Source organism: Macrotis lagotis, chromosome 2 (assembly GCF_037893015.1).
Source record: "Macrotis lagotis isolate mMagLag1 chromosome 2, bilby.v1.9.chrom.fasta, whole genome shotgun sequence".
Taxonomy (NCBI): domain Eukaryota; kingdom Metazoa; phylum Chordata; class Mammalia; order Peramelemorphia; family Peramelidae; genus Macrotis; species Macrotis lagotis.
In genome coordinates, this window is record NC_133659.1 from 188,866,168 (window position 1) to 188,879,930 (window position 13,763).

At 48.4% G+C, this 13,763-nt stretch overlaps 2 protein-coding genes across 7 annotated transcripts in view; one reads left to right on the forward strand and one right to left on the reverse strand.

Annotated features, from left to right (window-relative positions):
• The first annotated feature begins 2,400 nt into the window (after nt 1-2,400).
• Nucleotides 2,401-5,171, forward strand: GJD3 (gap junction protein delta 3). Its single transcript, XM_074223983.1, has 2 exons — nt 2,401-2,619; nt 3,189-5,171. Exon 2 carries the CDS (start codon nt 3,205-3,207, stop codon nt 4,102-4,104), a length of 900 nt encoding a protein of 299 aa, XP_074080084.1. The 5' UTR covers nt 2,401-2,619; nt 3,189-3,204; the 3' UTR covers nt 4,105-5,171.
• Nucleotides 5,172-8,599: 3,428 nt separating this feature from the next.
• The window catches only part of RARA (retinoic acid receptor alpha), a 54,852-nt gene continuing 49,688 nt past the window's right edge, over nt 8,600-13,763 (reverse strand). For all 6 annotated transcript variants that reach the window (XM_074223978.1, XM_074223977.1, XM_074223979.1 and 3 more), the window contains 4 exons: nt 11,928-12,104; nt 11,350-11,554; nt 10,050-10,208; nt 8,600-9,644 (listed from right to left, as the gene is read on the reverse strand). In XM_074223978.1, the coding sequence (XP_074080079.1) occupies nt 9,421-9,644; nt 10,050-10,208; nt 11,350-11,554; nt 11,928-12,104 (765 nt within the window). In that variant the 3' untranslated portion in view covers nt 8,600-9,420. The remainder of the gene's footprint in view (nt 9,645-10,049; nt 10,209-11,349; nt 11,555-11,927; nt 12,105-13,763) is intronic.

Here is a 13,763-nt window from a genome sequence, read left to right on the forward strand (position 1 = left end):
ACAAAGTATATACCCATCCACTGAGGATGGTCTAAATAAATTGTGTTACATGAATGTAATGGAATGTCACTGAGTTAAAAGAAATGAAGAATAGGAAGAATTCAGGAAAGGGAAAGATATGTTCCTCAAAGGACTTCAATAGAACATTTTAAATACACATAAGACATAGTAGTACATAAAGGGACCCCCAAATAAAGCTATTTTGTTAATATTTTTCATATATATGTACACACATACATACATATATATGATGATGTTTATACTTTGTTCTTAAAGGGAGGCGATGGCATGGCATGCCCCTGAATTAGATTTGAGTCAGAGAGTGTTGTGCTAAGTCATCAGCTTCACCTTCTCTTCTGGACCCAGAATCAGCTGGGTCCAGTGATCAGATATGAATCAGGTTTCGAGGCAATCAGGGTTAAGTGCCCAAGGTCACACAATAAGTTTCAAGTGTCTGAGGCTGGACTTGAACTCAGGTTCTCCTGACTTCAGGGCTGGTACTCTATCCACTGCACCACCTAGCTGCCTATATACATATACATATACATATACATATACATATACATATACATATACATATACATATATATATAGTTCAGTTGTATCTAACTTTTTATGACCTCATGAACCATACCATGCCTGTACAATGCATGGGATTTTCTTGGCAAAGATATTAGAATGGTTTGCCATTTCCTTCTTCAGTGGATTAAAGTAAATGGGTTAAGTGCCTTGCCAGGATCACACAGTTTGTTAAGTGTTAAGTGTCTGAAGTTGGATTTGTACTCCCATATTCCTGACTTCAGTCCCAGTGTTCTATTCCTAATCTAGATGCCTCTATATGTGTATATATATATATATATATATATATATACATGGGTGCAAACATAAGTATGTATATATACATGTATGGGTATATAGATACATACAATATTGCATTATATTGCATTACATTATCATTTTATATTAGCTTCATTTTACTCCTCCATTCACCTCCCCTATAGCATTCTCCTCCACAACTGCCTTGCTCATGAACCCTTCCCAATCCACTCCAATTCTGGAACCATGAACCACAATTGAATCAAATCTGCAATCACTTTTCTTGAATGGGATGTCAACCTATGCTCCAAAGGCCTCATTCACCATCCCTATGATTTTGCAGACCATTGTAATTATTCCTCCCTGGTAAATATTGCCCTATTTGGGTTGTCTTCCCATATCAGAAGTAAACTCATTTAGGGTAAGGATAATCTTTGCTCTTTTTATTCTAATTCCAAGATAGTACAGTGCTTGGTAGAGGCTAAGTGCTTAGACAATGAATACTTTCCATATACTTCTTAAAACCATATATACCAGAAATTCTATTTCCTAAGAAGGCTTAAATGTTTGTATTTGGTGTCGATGGTAAATTTCCACAATAAAAAAGGAAAACTTAATTTAAAAATAATGGGGTGGGGGTCGGCTAGGTGGTGCAGTGGATAGAGCACCAGCCCTAGAGTCAGGAGTACCTGAATTCAAATCTGACCTCAGACACTTAATAATGACCTAGCTGTGTGGCCTTGGGCAAGTCACTTAACCCCATTGCCTTGCAAAAACTAAAAAAAATAATAATAATTGAGGAGAGTAAGAAGTTACATACAATATGAAATGACCAGATCTAGGAAAACGCTATTCCCACTGCAACCATCCAAATGGAAAGAACAGAGAAACTGAAATAAATGCCGGGTAATTATAACCTTCAATGATGGCCTCAGATAGGAGCAAGAAAAAAAATCTTCCTCCCTTCTTTGCAGAGGTGGGGGCCTATGGGTATGAAACAATGCAAACATTGTCAGACTTCATTGATGTTTAGTTATGCTGAGCTGTTTTTATCCTCTTTCTTGATTTATTATAAGGGATGGCTCAATGGATAGGGAATGGGGTAAATACATATGTTGGATGTGAGGTTGACCTGGAAAGAAAATATATCAGTTCTTTAAAATGTAAATCTTTTTCTCTGCTGTCTGAACTGAGTTCAGACTCCTTGCTGTAGAACCCAGCCTAGAGCTAACAGTCTAAGAATGTGGCTTCTACAGGTTCTCCCTTCTTGGAGTCTGATGCTCTCCAGGTTCAAAAATGGGTGGGTAGGGAAGAGAGGTGAAATATTGCTTGTTTGAAGGATGGAGGAGGGAGTTAGTATCCTGTCTCCTAGTTTTCAGGAGAGGTGGGAGGGGATAAGTCTGGTCCACACAGTAAGATGAGCACCTGATACTTTACCCCATTTCCCACTTGGAAATAAGAGATCTGAAGTAAGGGACATGAGCTTAGGAGACAGAGGCTACCATGCATAATATAATCCTGAAAAACCAGGTAGAAGTCAGTCTATATCTCTGGCCCACTCCCAACCATGGGGGGCGGGGGAGGAGCCAACTAGACAGTCTACCCCTGTCCCTTTAAGAGAGAAGAGAGCTCCAGTCCCTCCTGACTACTGTGTTCTCCCCCTTTTGCTGACCAAATCTCAATCGGAAAAGCAAAATGAAAGATTGAAAGAGAAAATGAAAGACCAGAAAGGTCCCTACCTTCCACTGGGCTCCTGCTGTCCACTCCTCTGATCTCCTTAGCCCAAGAAGCTACAGCTGCCCGGTAAGCAAGAGTGGGGCAAGTAGGGTAGAGAGTTAGGTGGGGGAGACACACTGGATGAAAGACCAGGAAAATTCAATCTGAAAGGATGGGATGAACCCAGGGAAGGATAGAGAGGTAGATGATCTAGGTCTCCCCGGGCAAGGTGTTGGAGGAGTTAAGCTGGAGTTGTGAGAATCTGCGGGACTGAGAGAACACAAGATAACAAGGGGAAAGATCGAGATGACTAGAAAAGGGGACAATTTGAAGAGTGACCTGGTGTTGATGTCACCATTCTTAAGGTCATTGCCTCTTAATCCCTCCCCGCCAACTTTGGGCTGGATTCTTGTTCTGCACAGTTAGGTTGGGGAAAGGGAATAGGAAGAAAAAGATGCAAACCATCAAGAGAAAGGGATTCTGGGACAGGCTGGTCCACAACTCTGAGCCTTTTGCTGATGTCTAAGCCTAGAAACACCTCTAGTCTTTCTAGGCTGCAAGGAGAGGGCAGTTTGTAGTCTGTGCGATGGGGGTTGGGGGGACTGAGGGGGCTGGCTCTCCAGGCACTCTAACCAGACTCTCCTTTGGCTCTTCAGGGGGCCCAGAAGTGCCATGGGGGAATGGGCCTTTCTGGGCTCCCTCCTGGACTCAGTGCAACTGCAGTCTCCTTTGGTGGGCCGCCTGTGGCTGGTGGTCATGCTGATTTTCCGAATCCTGGTGTTGGCCACAGTGGGAGGTGCCGTGTTCGAGGATGAGCAAGAGGAGTTCGTGTGTAATACCTTGCAGCCGGGGTGCCGCCAGGCCTGCTACGACAGCGCCTTCCCCATTTCCCATTACCGCTTCTGGCTCTTCCACATCCTGCTGCTCTCGGCTCCTCCTGTACTGTTTGTCATCTACTCGATGCATCAGGCCAGCAAGGGCCCGGGACCCCAAGGGGATGGGGAGAGGGAGCAGGAGGAGGGGGAAGGCAGCCACCGCCAGCACCTGGCAGGGCCCCGGGCTCGCCACTGCTACCTGCTGAGCGTGGCATTGCGTCTGCTGGCTGAGCTGGGCTTCCTGGCAGGGCAGACATTGCTGTATGGCTTCCAGGTGGCACCTCATTTTCTCTGCACCCAGACCCCATGCCCCCACACTGTGGACTGCTTTGTTAGCCGGCCTACAGAAAAGACAGTCTTTGTGGTCTTTTACTTTGCAGTGGGGCTTCTCTCTACCCTCCTCAGCGTGGCTGAGCTACTCCATCTCTTCTGGAAGGGGCGACGAAACCAGGACAAAGATTTCCTGTGGCCAGTCAAGGGGGGCACGGGTGAGAAAGACAACCACTGCAACCAGGAGCAGGAAGAGGCCCAGAAATTTCTCCTGCCTCTCTCCCAACCCAGAAGGGGCCCTCCCTTGGGTCCTGCTCTGGATACCCCACCTGCCTATGCCCACAAGCTACACCAGGGTGGCAGTGAGGGCAGCACAAACAGAAGCAAGTCCTCACTGTCCACAGTCAGAGAGGATCTATCCATCTAAAGAAACAACCTGCCCTTAGCTCTGAGATGGGGGAATCTGTGGGGTAGGGGAATGAAGATGGGGTAACAGGTCAACTTCTACCTTGGAAAGTTTGGGGAAAAGGATCTTGGGTACAAATTCAGGAAATCAGCATTTAATCCAGATCTTTTCTCTGATATGCAGTGTGACCCTGAGTCATTTGTTTGCCATCCTGGGTCTGGGGTTCCTTCACTATAAAATGATGGGGAGCGATATTTAAGGGTCCTTCTAGCTCTACCGGTCTATGCTTCATATTATCCATCTTCCATCCACAGAGGACCATCACTTTGGGGCTTAGAGGGAAATATTCACATTTCTCTGGGTCCCCAGGCAGCTCCAGGGGCAGAATGCAAGAACTCTAGTGCATTGTGGACCAGTTGGCTTTTTATGTGGATGTGAGGCAATCAGGGTTAACTCACCTGTCCAGGGTCACACAACTAGTGTCAAATGTCTGAAGCTGGATTTGAACTCAGGTCTCCTTGACTCCAGGGCCAGTGTTCTATATAGACTGTATTATGGAGTGTGGGGTGGCTATAGGATATGGAAGTGTGGAGAAGGGGGAGAGACAGGGTGAACAGGCTGGTGTTATCTCGTAGACCACAGCCAACAATTGTGATTTGTGGTCAGTGTTACTCGATTCTGTATTTCATATTATGTGATCTTATTGTGTGGTCTTGGGTCTAGGATCTGAGATGACCGTATGCCTGTGTTTTTAATGTCACTCTCAGGGCCTCGAACAGAGCAAGAAGATATGACTGCTAGCTTTTGCTCAGCCCCAAAGACTCAAGGCTTTTATACATAAAATCATCCTTTCACTTTAATAAAATAGGTAAAGGCATGTCCCATCGCCAGCTGTATAGTGGCCTACTGACACTGCCCAAGAGGTTCATTATGACTCAGTTTCTCTGACATACTGGGGAAAAGAAACTCACGGTATGACTTTGCTTTGCAATCTGTCTACCCACTTGGTTCTCAGTGAAAATGCATTCATTGGTCTGTCTCTGTCTGGTTCTGTGTGTTTTCTTCTCCCTTCTGAATTATTGCAGTGAATGGAGTGCTATTATTTGGAGTCAGAGGTGTCTTCCGTCATATCTGACTCTTTGTGACCCCATTTGGGGTTTTTCTTGGCAGAAATGCTTAAGTGATTTGCCATTTCCTCTTCCAGTTCATTTGACAGATGAGGAAACTGAGACAAAGAGCAAGTGTCTGAGGCCACATTTGAACTCAGGAAAATGAGTCTATCTTCTTGTCTCTGGGCACTGTGGGGTCACTCAGCAGCCCACCAGCAGAGGACCTTGGTTCAAAGCTCAACTCTCCTCATTTTCTACCTATGTGAACCTGGACAAGTCACTTTAGGCATCAGGAAGGCAGGGTGGTATAATATGGGCACTAGACTGGGGAATCAGGAAAGCCTTATTAGCTGTATGACCCTTCACCTTTCTCACCCTCGAGTTTTCTTATATGCAAAATGAGGGTATGAAGGTGATGGTTTTTGAGATCTTTCCAGCTCTAAATCTATCTGTCTACACTTGCGTGTGTGTATGACATATGACCCAGATCCCAACCCCTCCTACCCATCCATGACCAAAATCAGGTTACCCAGTCACAGCAGGAAAGGGCTCCCTTGCCCGGCTGCCCTGTGCCGATAAGGGTCCAAACAGGAAGGGGAGGGGAGAGAAGGGGAGGAAGAATAACTGGGTGGGGGGGAGATGGGAGCGGGATGACTCTCCCTGGCTAACACTGACCTCAGGTGGGGAGGGTGAGCAACAGGAAATCATCTGTTCTCTCACCTTCTGGCCTAGTACAGTGGGCACAGAACCAAGCTCTTTCCTCTGAGTGAGGAGCAGTGGGAGGCAAGATGATAATAGGAACTGGTGGGAGAAAAAGCAGGGGACTCTGTTCTGGGGGCCTAGGTGGGGTCAGTGACTAGCTCAGGATAGCCATCACCTAGAGAGAGCAGGGAATAAACACTGGAGGCAAATCAGATGCTGGCTGGTTAACCATTGCTGCCATCCTGCGGCTAAGATAGGTAAAGGAGAGCCCCCATCCCAAGATCCTGCAGGCAGGCCTTGAACCCTAAAAGAAAGCCTGCCCTTCTCAACCCAGCCCCTATTCTATGGCAGTCTGGGAGTCACTGGGGTACCAGGTCACTCCGCCGCTGCTCGTTCCACTTTTCACCAGGAACCTATCAAACAGTGCACTTCCTTACCCCCCCCCCCCCAAGTCTGTCCCATACTGTCTCAAGTCCCATATGCCTCTAACCCATCCCTGATGCTGCAGTAAGGACAAACAACCTTTTTTTTAGTTGGGTTTTTTTTTTTTTTTGCAAGGCAATGGGGTTAAGTGGCTTGCCCAAGGCCACACAGCTAGGTAATTATTGTCTGAGGCCGCATTTGAACCCAGGTCCTCCTGACTCCAGGGCCGGTCCTCTATCCACTGCGCCACCTAGCCGCCCTGGACAAACAACCTTAAGGCCCCAAATCCCTAAGTGGTCTGGGTTACAATTCCTCCACTATTCACCTCTTATGACCTTGGACAAGTGACTTGGTCTTTTTTGACCTCAGTTTCCTCTGCAAAACGAGAGTAGACTTTGGTGGCTCCCAGTTCTAACATTCCAGGATCACACCCCCAATACATTCCCCAGAATGAATCCAGAAAATACTGCTTTAATAGACAGTAGTCCTTGTCTGAAACCTGCTGCTTCCCTCCACCGAACCCCTGGATGTCCCTATTCCCTAAAAACAACCCAAGGGACTGAATGAAGTTCAGACCTGGACCTTGGCCATCCAGGGTCAGGGCTGAAGGTGGAGGAAGATCAAAGGCTGGGAACAGGGCTACTTCTGCTGGGGGTGAGGAGGAGAAAGGCCATTCCTGCCTCTGAATCTCCCAATTGCGTTTCTTCCATCAGACCAAGCTTCATTTTTACCAGAACAGACTGAGTACCTATGAAAGGGAGAACAGCCTTCTTTTTGGGAGGTAATTCAGTGACCTGCCCAGGGTCACACAGCTAGTACTGGTGAAGAGGCTTAATCTGAACTCTGGTCCTCCTGACTCTGAAGCCTGTCTGCACTCTTTTTGTTACTCTATCCACTGTGCCACCCAGCTGCTCCTACTGAATCCTCCCTGTCCTTAGTTCAGGGTCTCAACCAAAGGGAAAAGTGGGGCAGGCTGAGAGGACCTATCTCTATCTCAGATTCTAGGCAAAGTACTTCCATCAGGACCTGGCTACATTGAATCAAAAACTCCCACAATCAGCCCAGAAACTTAATGGAAAACCAAGCATTCTGCACAGCCTGAACCAAAATTCTGGGGGCCCAGTCTCCAAAGAAACTTTGTGGATACAGGCTGGAGGGAGCAAGGCTCTGAGGCACGTATAGAATAAATATAATTTTATTCTTTATCCAGTAGATCTCAATGGAAAGTTCAACAGTAACAGCTGCACCAGGTTGGGCTCCCTAGGGGGAGAGGAGGGAGCCTGCCCGGAAGTGAGGGAAGCATTGGAGGGGTCCCCCTCCCCCCCAAACCATCCCCCAAACCCCTGTGGAGAGGCAGGCAGGGCCAGCTCCCCCAACCCTGGGAGGGAGAGGAAAGGACCCCCCAGCAGATGCCCGCCCTGCAGGGGGGACAGGAGAAAAGGAAGGAGATGCAAGTTGGAGGTGAGCAGAAGAGGCCAGGTTGTGAGAGTACTCGGGAACTTGGGTGTCTGTGTGGGTCTGCAGTGTGTGTGGGGGGTGTAAGGTGGCCACTGCCCCTGCCCATCAGTGGGATAAATGGAATTGCTGGTGACTGTGAGGCTGGAGTAGGAGGAACAGAGGTCTCTGAGTCCCTCACTCCCACTTTCCCCCAGTCACCACCCATTCACAGTGGGTACAGGACAAGATCCCCAAGGAAAAGAGTGGCCAGACCTGACAAGGTAGGCGAGGGGGAAGAAGGCCTCGACTCTGCCCTGTGGAGGAAGGGATGGAGACACTTACTTTGTAAGCCTGGGGGGGGTTGTGTGTGAAGAGGGCTCATCTTGCCCAGCTCCTCTCCCTTTCCTCCTAGTCTCTCAGACCAGAACCCTCCAACACTGGGTGGGAGAGGAAAGAGAGGAGCACCACACAACAGGAGCTAAGGGAGAGGAGAAACACTAAGACCCTTCCACTCCCCCTACCCCCTACCAAGAATCTCCTTTCTCCCCTGCTCTCTAGGAAAGCCCACCCCTCAGTGGTTAGGAGGAGAGAGAAGTGGTGGTGGGGGCCGGACCCCCTCTTCCCCAGTGATGGGGGTGTAGAGGGAGGGGTTGGCTTTAGAGCAGTATTTCACAGTTTTAGAGAGAAAACTGAGGAGAAAGGGGTTTGAGGGGGAGAGGAAGGAGTGGGTAAAGGAAATAAGAAGGGAGGGAGTGCCCCTGGGGTTAGGTATTCTTCTCTCCCCAGTTAATCTCCCCTCTCCCTCCTCCTCCTCCCCCTCCCCCAGGCTCTAAGCCCAGCTGCCCCCAGGGCAGCACCCCTCCCCCAATGCACAGCACAGATTCCTTCAGTACAAATGTGCTTAAAATGAAACTTCTTATTTAAAAAAATCAAAACAAAAAAATTAAAATAAAAACAAAACCAGCGGGGGAGGTGGTAATATCTGGGAGGAAAGGGAAGGGGGGCAGGGCGGGACTCAGCCGGAGTATGTACAGGGGAGAAGCCCTGCCCCCCCATCACCAACCTGAGGGGATTCCACAGCATGGGGGGACTCTCCCTCCCCAACCCCACCACAGCCCCCAGACTTTCCCCCAGCCCATGGAGGGGGCGGATGGCTTGCTAGTTTTGAGAATGGCGGGGCTGAAAGCCCCTGGAATTGCTGGTGATGAACATGAGGCTGGGGGTGCGGGCGGTGGAGTGGAGGGTAGGGGTGGTGAGCAAAGAGGCGCTTCCGAGAGCATGGCGGTCTCTCCACCCGCTCCCATGACATCCTGGCAGGGTCGCACTGCTCGGGTCCAGACCTGGGATCTGGGAAGAGGGTCCCCTTCAGCCCTTGGTCCCTCGGCCCGATCCCCACCATGTCACGGAGGTCCGTCATCCAGTTCAGGCTGCAGTTAAGTCCATTGAAGGGATGGAGGGGGCGCAGAATTGGCTCCTTCCTTCCCACCTCTTCCATCCTCCCGTCCAGGTCCCCATGAGATTCAAAGACCTCCTTCAATCCTGGGGTGGGAGGGTGAAGGGAGACGGGAGCCGTGTTTCATGGCGGTTTCTTTTTGAAGGCAGAGAAAGCCAGGCTGTGGGGTGAGGGCTGTGTCCGTGTTTCCGCAGGGGGACAGCTGGGGTTAGGTCAGGGAGAATGGGTGGCAGGGCTGCTTCTGTTGGAGCTGGGGGAGAGGCTGGGGCTGCAGCTGCCCGGTGGGGGGGCCAGGCTGCTCCCACCTCCTTCCCTCCCCCCACCCCCCGGTTGTCCACTCAGAGTATCCAGTCCCTCTGAATTCTCCAGCATCTCCTGGATGAGGGGTGGCATCGAGCCTGGGATCTCCATCTTCAGCGTGATCACTCGCTCGGCTCCTGGGAGTGGAGGAGAGAGGGAGGCAGGTCACCCATGGTGCCCCCCCCACCCCTGGCGTGAACGGAGTCTCCCTCCCCCCATTCTTGTTTGTATATCTGAATGTTTGTTTTGGTTGATGGTTACAATAAAATTTTTAAGGTTACAATAAATTTTTAAAAGGAGTCTCTCCACCTCCAGGGAACTCAGTGAGGGGGGAGGTGTCTGCCAGAATAGGAGGAGGAAACTTGTGGGGAGGTAGCAAGGCCCAGTCCTTCCTAGGTGCAGGCTAGGCAGGCACCTTCCCTTCTTGGGACCAAGGTCCAGGGCCCTGAGATTGTAGGGGGTCTCACCTGTGGTGAGGGCTCAGGTGAAGGGCTCTGGGCTCAGGTCCCCATGGGAGGGGGAAAGTCAGCTGCCCGACTTACCCTTGGCGCTAATGCTTCGAAGGTCTGTGATCTTCATCAGCATTTTGGGGAACATGTGAGGCCGACTGGGTCGCCGTTTTCTCACATAGACCTTGAGGGCCTCCAATAGTGGCTCCTGCAGCGTGTCCACTTTGTCTGGCTGCTCTAAGTCCTGACGGTCTAAGAAGGAAGAGGTGGAGGGGTCAGCAACCAGGATCCCTCCCCTCCCTTTTTCAGGTAAAAAGGAAAAAAAAAAAATTCTACCTGGTCATGCAGTTCTAGCCTTGACCACTGAGGGGCACTGCTGACCAGGTGTCTGAGCAGAGTCCGGGAGCAGGTGAGGAAAGAGGTCATCTCACCCATTGACAGTATCAGTTGTGTAAGCCACCTTATCTCTTGCTGCTTCAACTACAGCTTCCTCTCCCCTCTTTCTATATCCTTGACCTAGTATCTTCAGTTTTTTCTTCTGGACCTGTGACTTCACAGTGGGGACTCCAACAGACGGACAACTTTTCTGTGACTTAGCTTGGAGAGTGGCCTTGGGACACTGAGAATTGCTCATGGTCAGAGTTGAAGAGTTCTTTGGCTACATCCTGACTCCAAGGCTACACCAGTCCATCCTACCCTTAACAGGTGGACAGTGAAGTGGGAAGAGTAATGGTTTAGTGGAGGCAAAGACAGTAGAGGGGATATCCACCTCTCTTGGCTTAAATTTTTCCAGACCGGAGACTCCAGATCTTTTTTTGTGTCCTCTCTGGTACTCTAGTAAAGCCCATGGACTTCTTTGCAGAATAATGCATTGGTCTTACATTAGGGGTTCTCTCGACTTGGGTGGACAAACTTGTTTTCTTTAACATTCTGATTTTGATATAATTGGTTTCTTTTGGAAGACTATGTATTTTATGCATTTAAAAGCATTATTTTGAAAAAAGGGTCCATTAGATTCACCAGACTGCCAAGAAAGGGTCACAAAAAGGTTTAAGAACCCCTGAACTAGAGTGACCAAGAGGAAGTTACAAGGACCAAAGATCCACCCCTTCCTCTGGGAATCCCCAAGACTAGGAATTGAATGGCAGCATTCTACTAGAGTAGAAAGCTACATAAAAAAATCATCTTGTCTTCATCCAAAAAGCACAGGGTAGTAGTATCTCCCCTTCCTTGTTATCTTCTTCGTGATATTTTCCATTTTACAGTTTCACCTACTCCATCCTGATAGGAGACCCTAGGGGAGGACTTGGGGAGCTGTCACAAGACCTATCCACTCTGCTCTCGGCTCCGTGTCCATTCCACATTTCCCTCTGACTTTCTCAAACACACTCACCTCCACAGATGAGGCAGATGGCACTGAGGAGCCCGGTCTCAGCATCATCCATCTCCAATGGCAGCAGCTGGTTGGCGAAGGCAAAGACCAGGTCGGTGAGGGGTCCAAAACCAGCATTGTGCATCTGCGTCCGGTTCAGGGTCAGCCCATCTGAGAAGGTCATCGTGTCCTGTTCTGGAGTGTACCTTGTGCAAATCCGAAGAATCTGGGGGTGGTTCAAAGCAGGAAAAGGTCAGACTGGTTCAGTATCTTCCTAACATACCTAACCTATCATCAAGGGAGGTCATCTTGGTCATCCCCCTGTTTCCATATCAACCCAATCTCTCCAAGCTAAGTACTATTTCCCTGGGGAAGTTTCTGCCAGAGTCTAGGGTAATCTCTGCAAACAAAGTATTCTCTTTCAGTGGGAAAGGAGAACAAATGAAAAACTGCTTAGTGTTCTTCATCAACAACCTCTCTCCTTGTTGGGGAGCAGAGAAAATAGGTTTATGGCAAAGGTTGCAAATGGAAGACCAACAGGCAAGGAGGGAACACCAGGTTGAGCATTTCTAGGTCAGGCAGCACCCAGAACCCCTCACCAGGATGTCCAGGCAGGCAGCCTTGAGAAGAGTGATCTGATCAGCAATGGTAAGAGTGGTGAAGCCAGGAAGCTGCTTGGCAAACTCCACAGTCTTGATGATGCATTTGGTGGAGAGTTCACTGAACTTGTCCCAAAGGTCAATATCCAGGGAAACCCTCTGTTCCGAGCTGTTGTTCTATGGGAAGAGAAGGAAAGAATGCAGGCTTGTGACAGACATCAGCCAATTGTCCTCCACAGCTCACCTACTAATGACTATTCTCTTTCTGGCTTCAATCCCTCAATTTCCTTCAAGGTCCACCAACCCCTGCCCCTGCCCCAACACATATTACTGATGACTGCTGAGACTGGGGCAACAATGCGACATGGTCAGTGCCTGTATTATCATTCTAACAAAAATACTTTCCTCCAAATCCTTGAAGCAGGTAAGGTTCGTTAGCCATAAGAAATTTACTGATAGAAGTAGGAAAAATGTTGGACTTGGATTCAAAAAGACCCCAGTTTAAATCCTGTTTTAGATATAATATCAGTATGATCCTGAGTAATATCACTTAACCTTTCTCAGCCTCAGTTTCCTTATCTGTAAAATGGCGATAACAATAATCATCTCCCTCCCAGGGTTTGTGTGAGGATGAAATGAATTCCCATGTAATAAAGTGTTTTACAAACTTCAAATAAAGATGGAAATGTTTTTCCTATTATTATCACTACATGTGAGACTGAAGCTAAAAGTAAACATTTATTAAGTGTCAATGCTAAGTGATGGGGCTACAAAAAGAAGCAAAAGAGGGGGCGGCTAGGTGGTGCAGTGGATAAAGCACCAGCCCTGGAGTCAGGAGTACCTGGGTTCAAATCCGGTCTCAGACACTTAATAATTACCTAGCTGTGTGGCCTTGGGCAAGCCACTTAACCCCATTTGCCTTGCAAAAACCTAAAAAAACCAAAAGTATCCCTGCCTCAAAGAGCTTACAATCTAATGGGGGGGGGGGGAGAGACAATAAATAGATAAATATATACAAACAAGCTATATAAAAGAAAAATAGGAAATAATGAACAGAGGGAAAAGTATTAGAAATAATAATGTTTGTCCTTCATTCTTGTAGAAGACTGCGATATCAGGAGAGGTGATGACATGGAAAGCGCATAAATTGGATGAGTGAGGGGTTGCTGTGCTAAGTCACCAGCCTCACTTTCTCCCCCAGACCCATCTGGATCCAATGGCCAGATATGAATCAGGATGACTGGAGATGGCCCTGGATGCGAGGCAATCAGGGTTGTGTGACTTGCCCAAGGTCAGAAGCTGGATTCGGAACTCCTGTTCTCCTGATTCCCAGGCCAGCATTCTATGTCACTGAGCCATCTAGCTACCCTTACTAGAGGAGTTGGGAAAGATGTCCTGTAGTAGAAGGAAGCCAAGAGGCAGAGATGAGGAGAGTATCTGAGGAAAGGCAGACTGACACTCTGAGAAGTGCAGGTGACTTACCCAGGGTCTCAGAGCAGATGACAGCAATAACAGCCACATGGAGAAAGCATTCTAGGATTTGCAAAGGACTATAGATAGAGAAAGGAAGGGTGGTGCCTTGGGAAAAACAATGAATTTGGAAACAGGAGCTATCTGGGATTATAAAGCACCTTTGCCCCATCCTAACTAGATGACCTTGGACATGTCACTTAATACTGAGATGCCTGCTCCCCCCTCCCCTCAGACAGAATGCTGTAGATACTGTTAGATGTGGTCAGTGTGTCAGTTTAGCTTAACTGTTTTTCTTTACTACAAGGAAGGGCTCAGTGTTGGGAATGATATCACCAAATAACTGTAGTCAGGTACAAAGGTCAT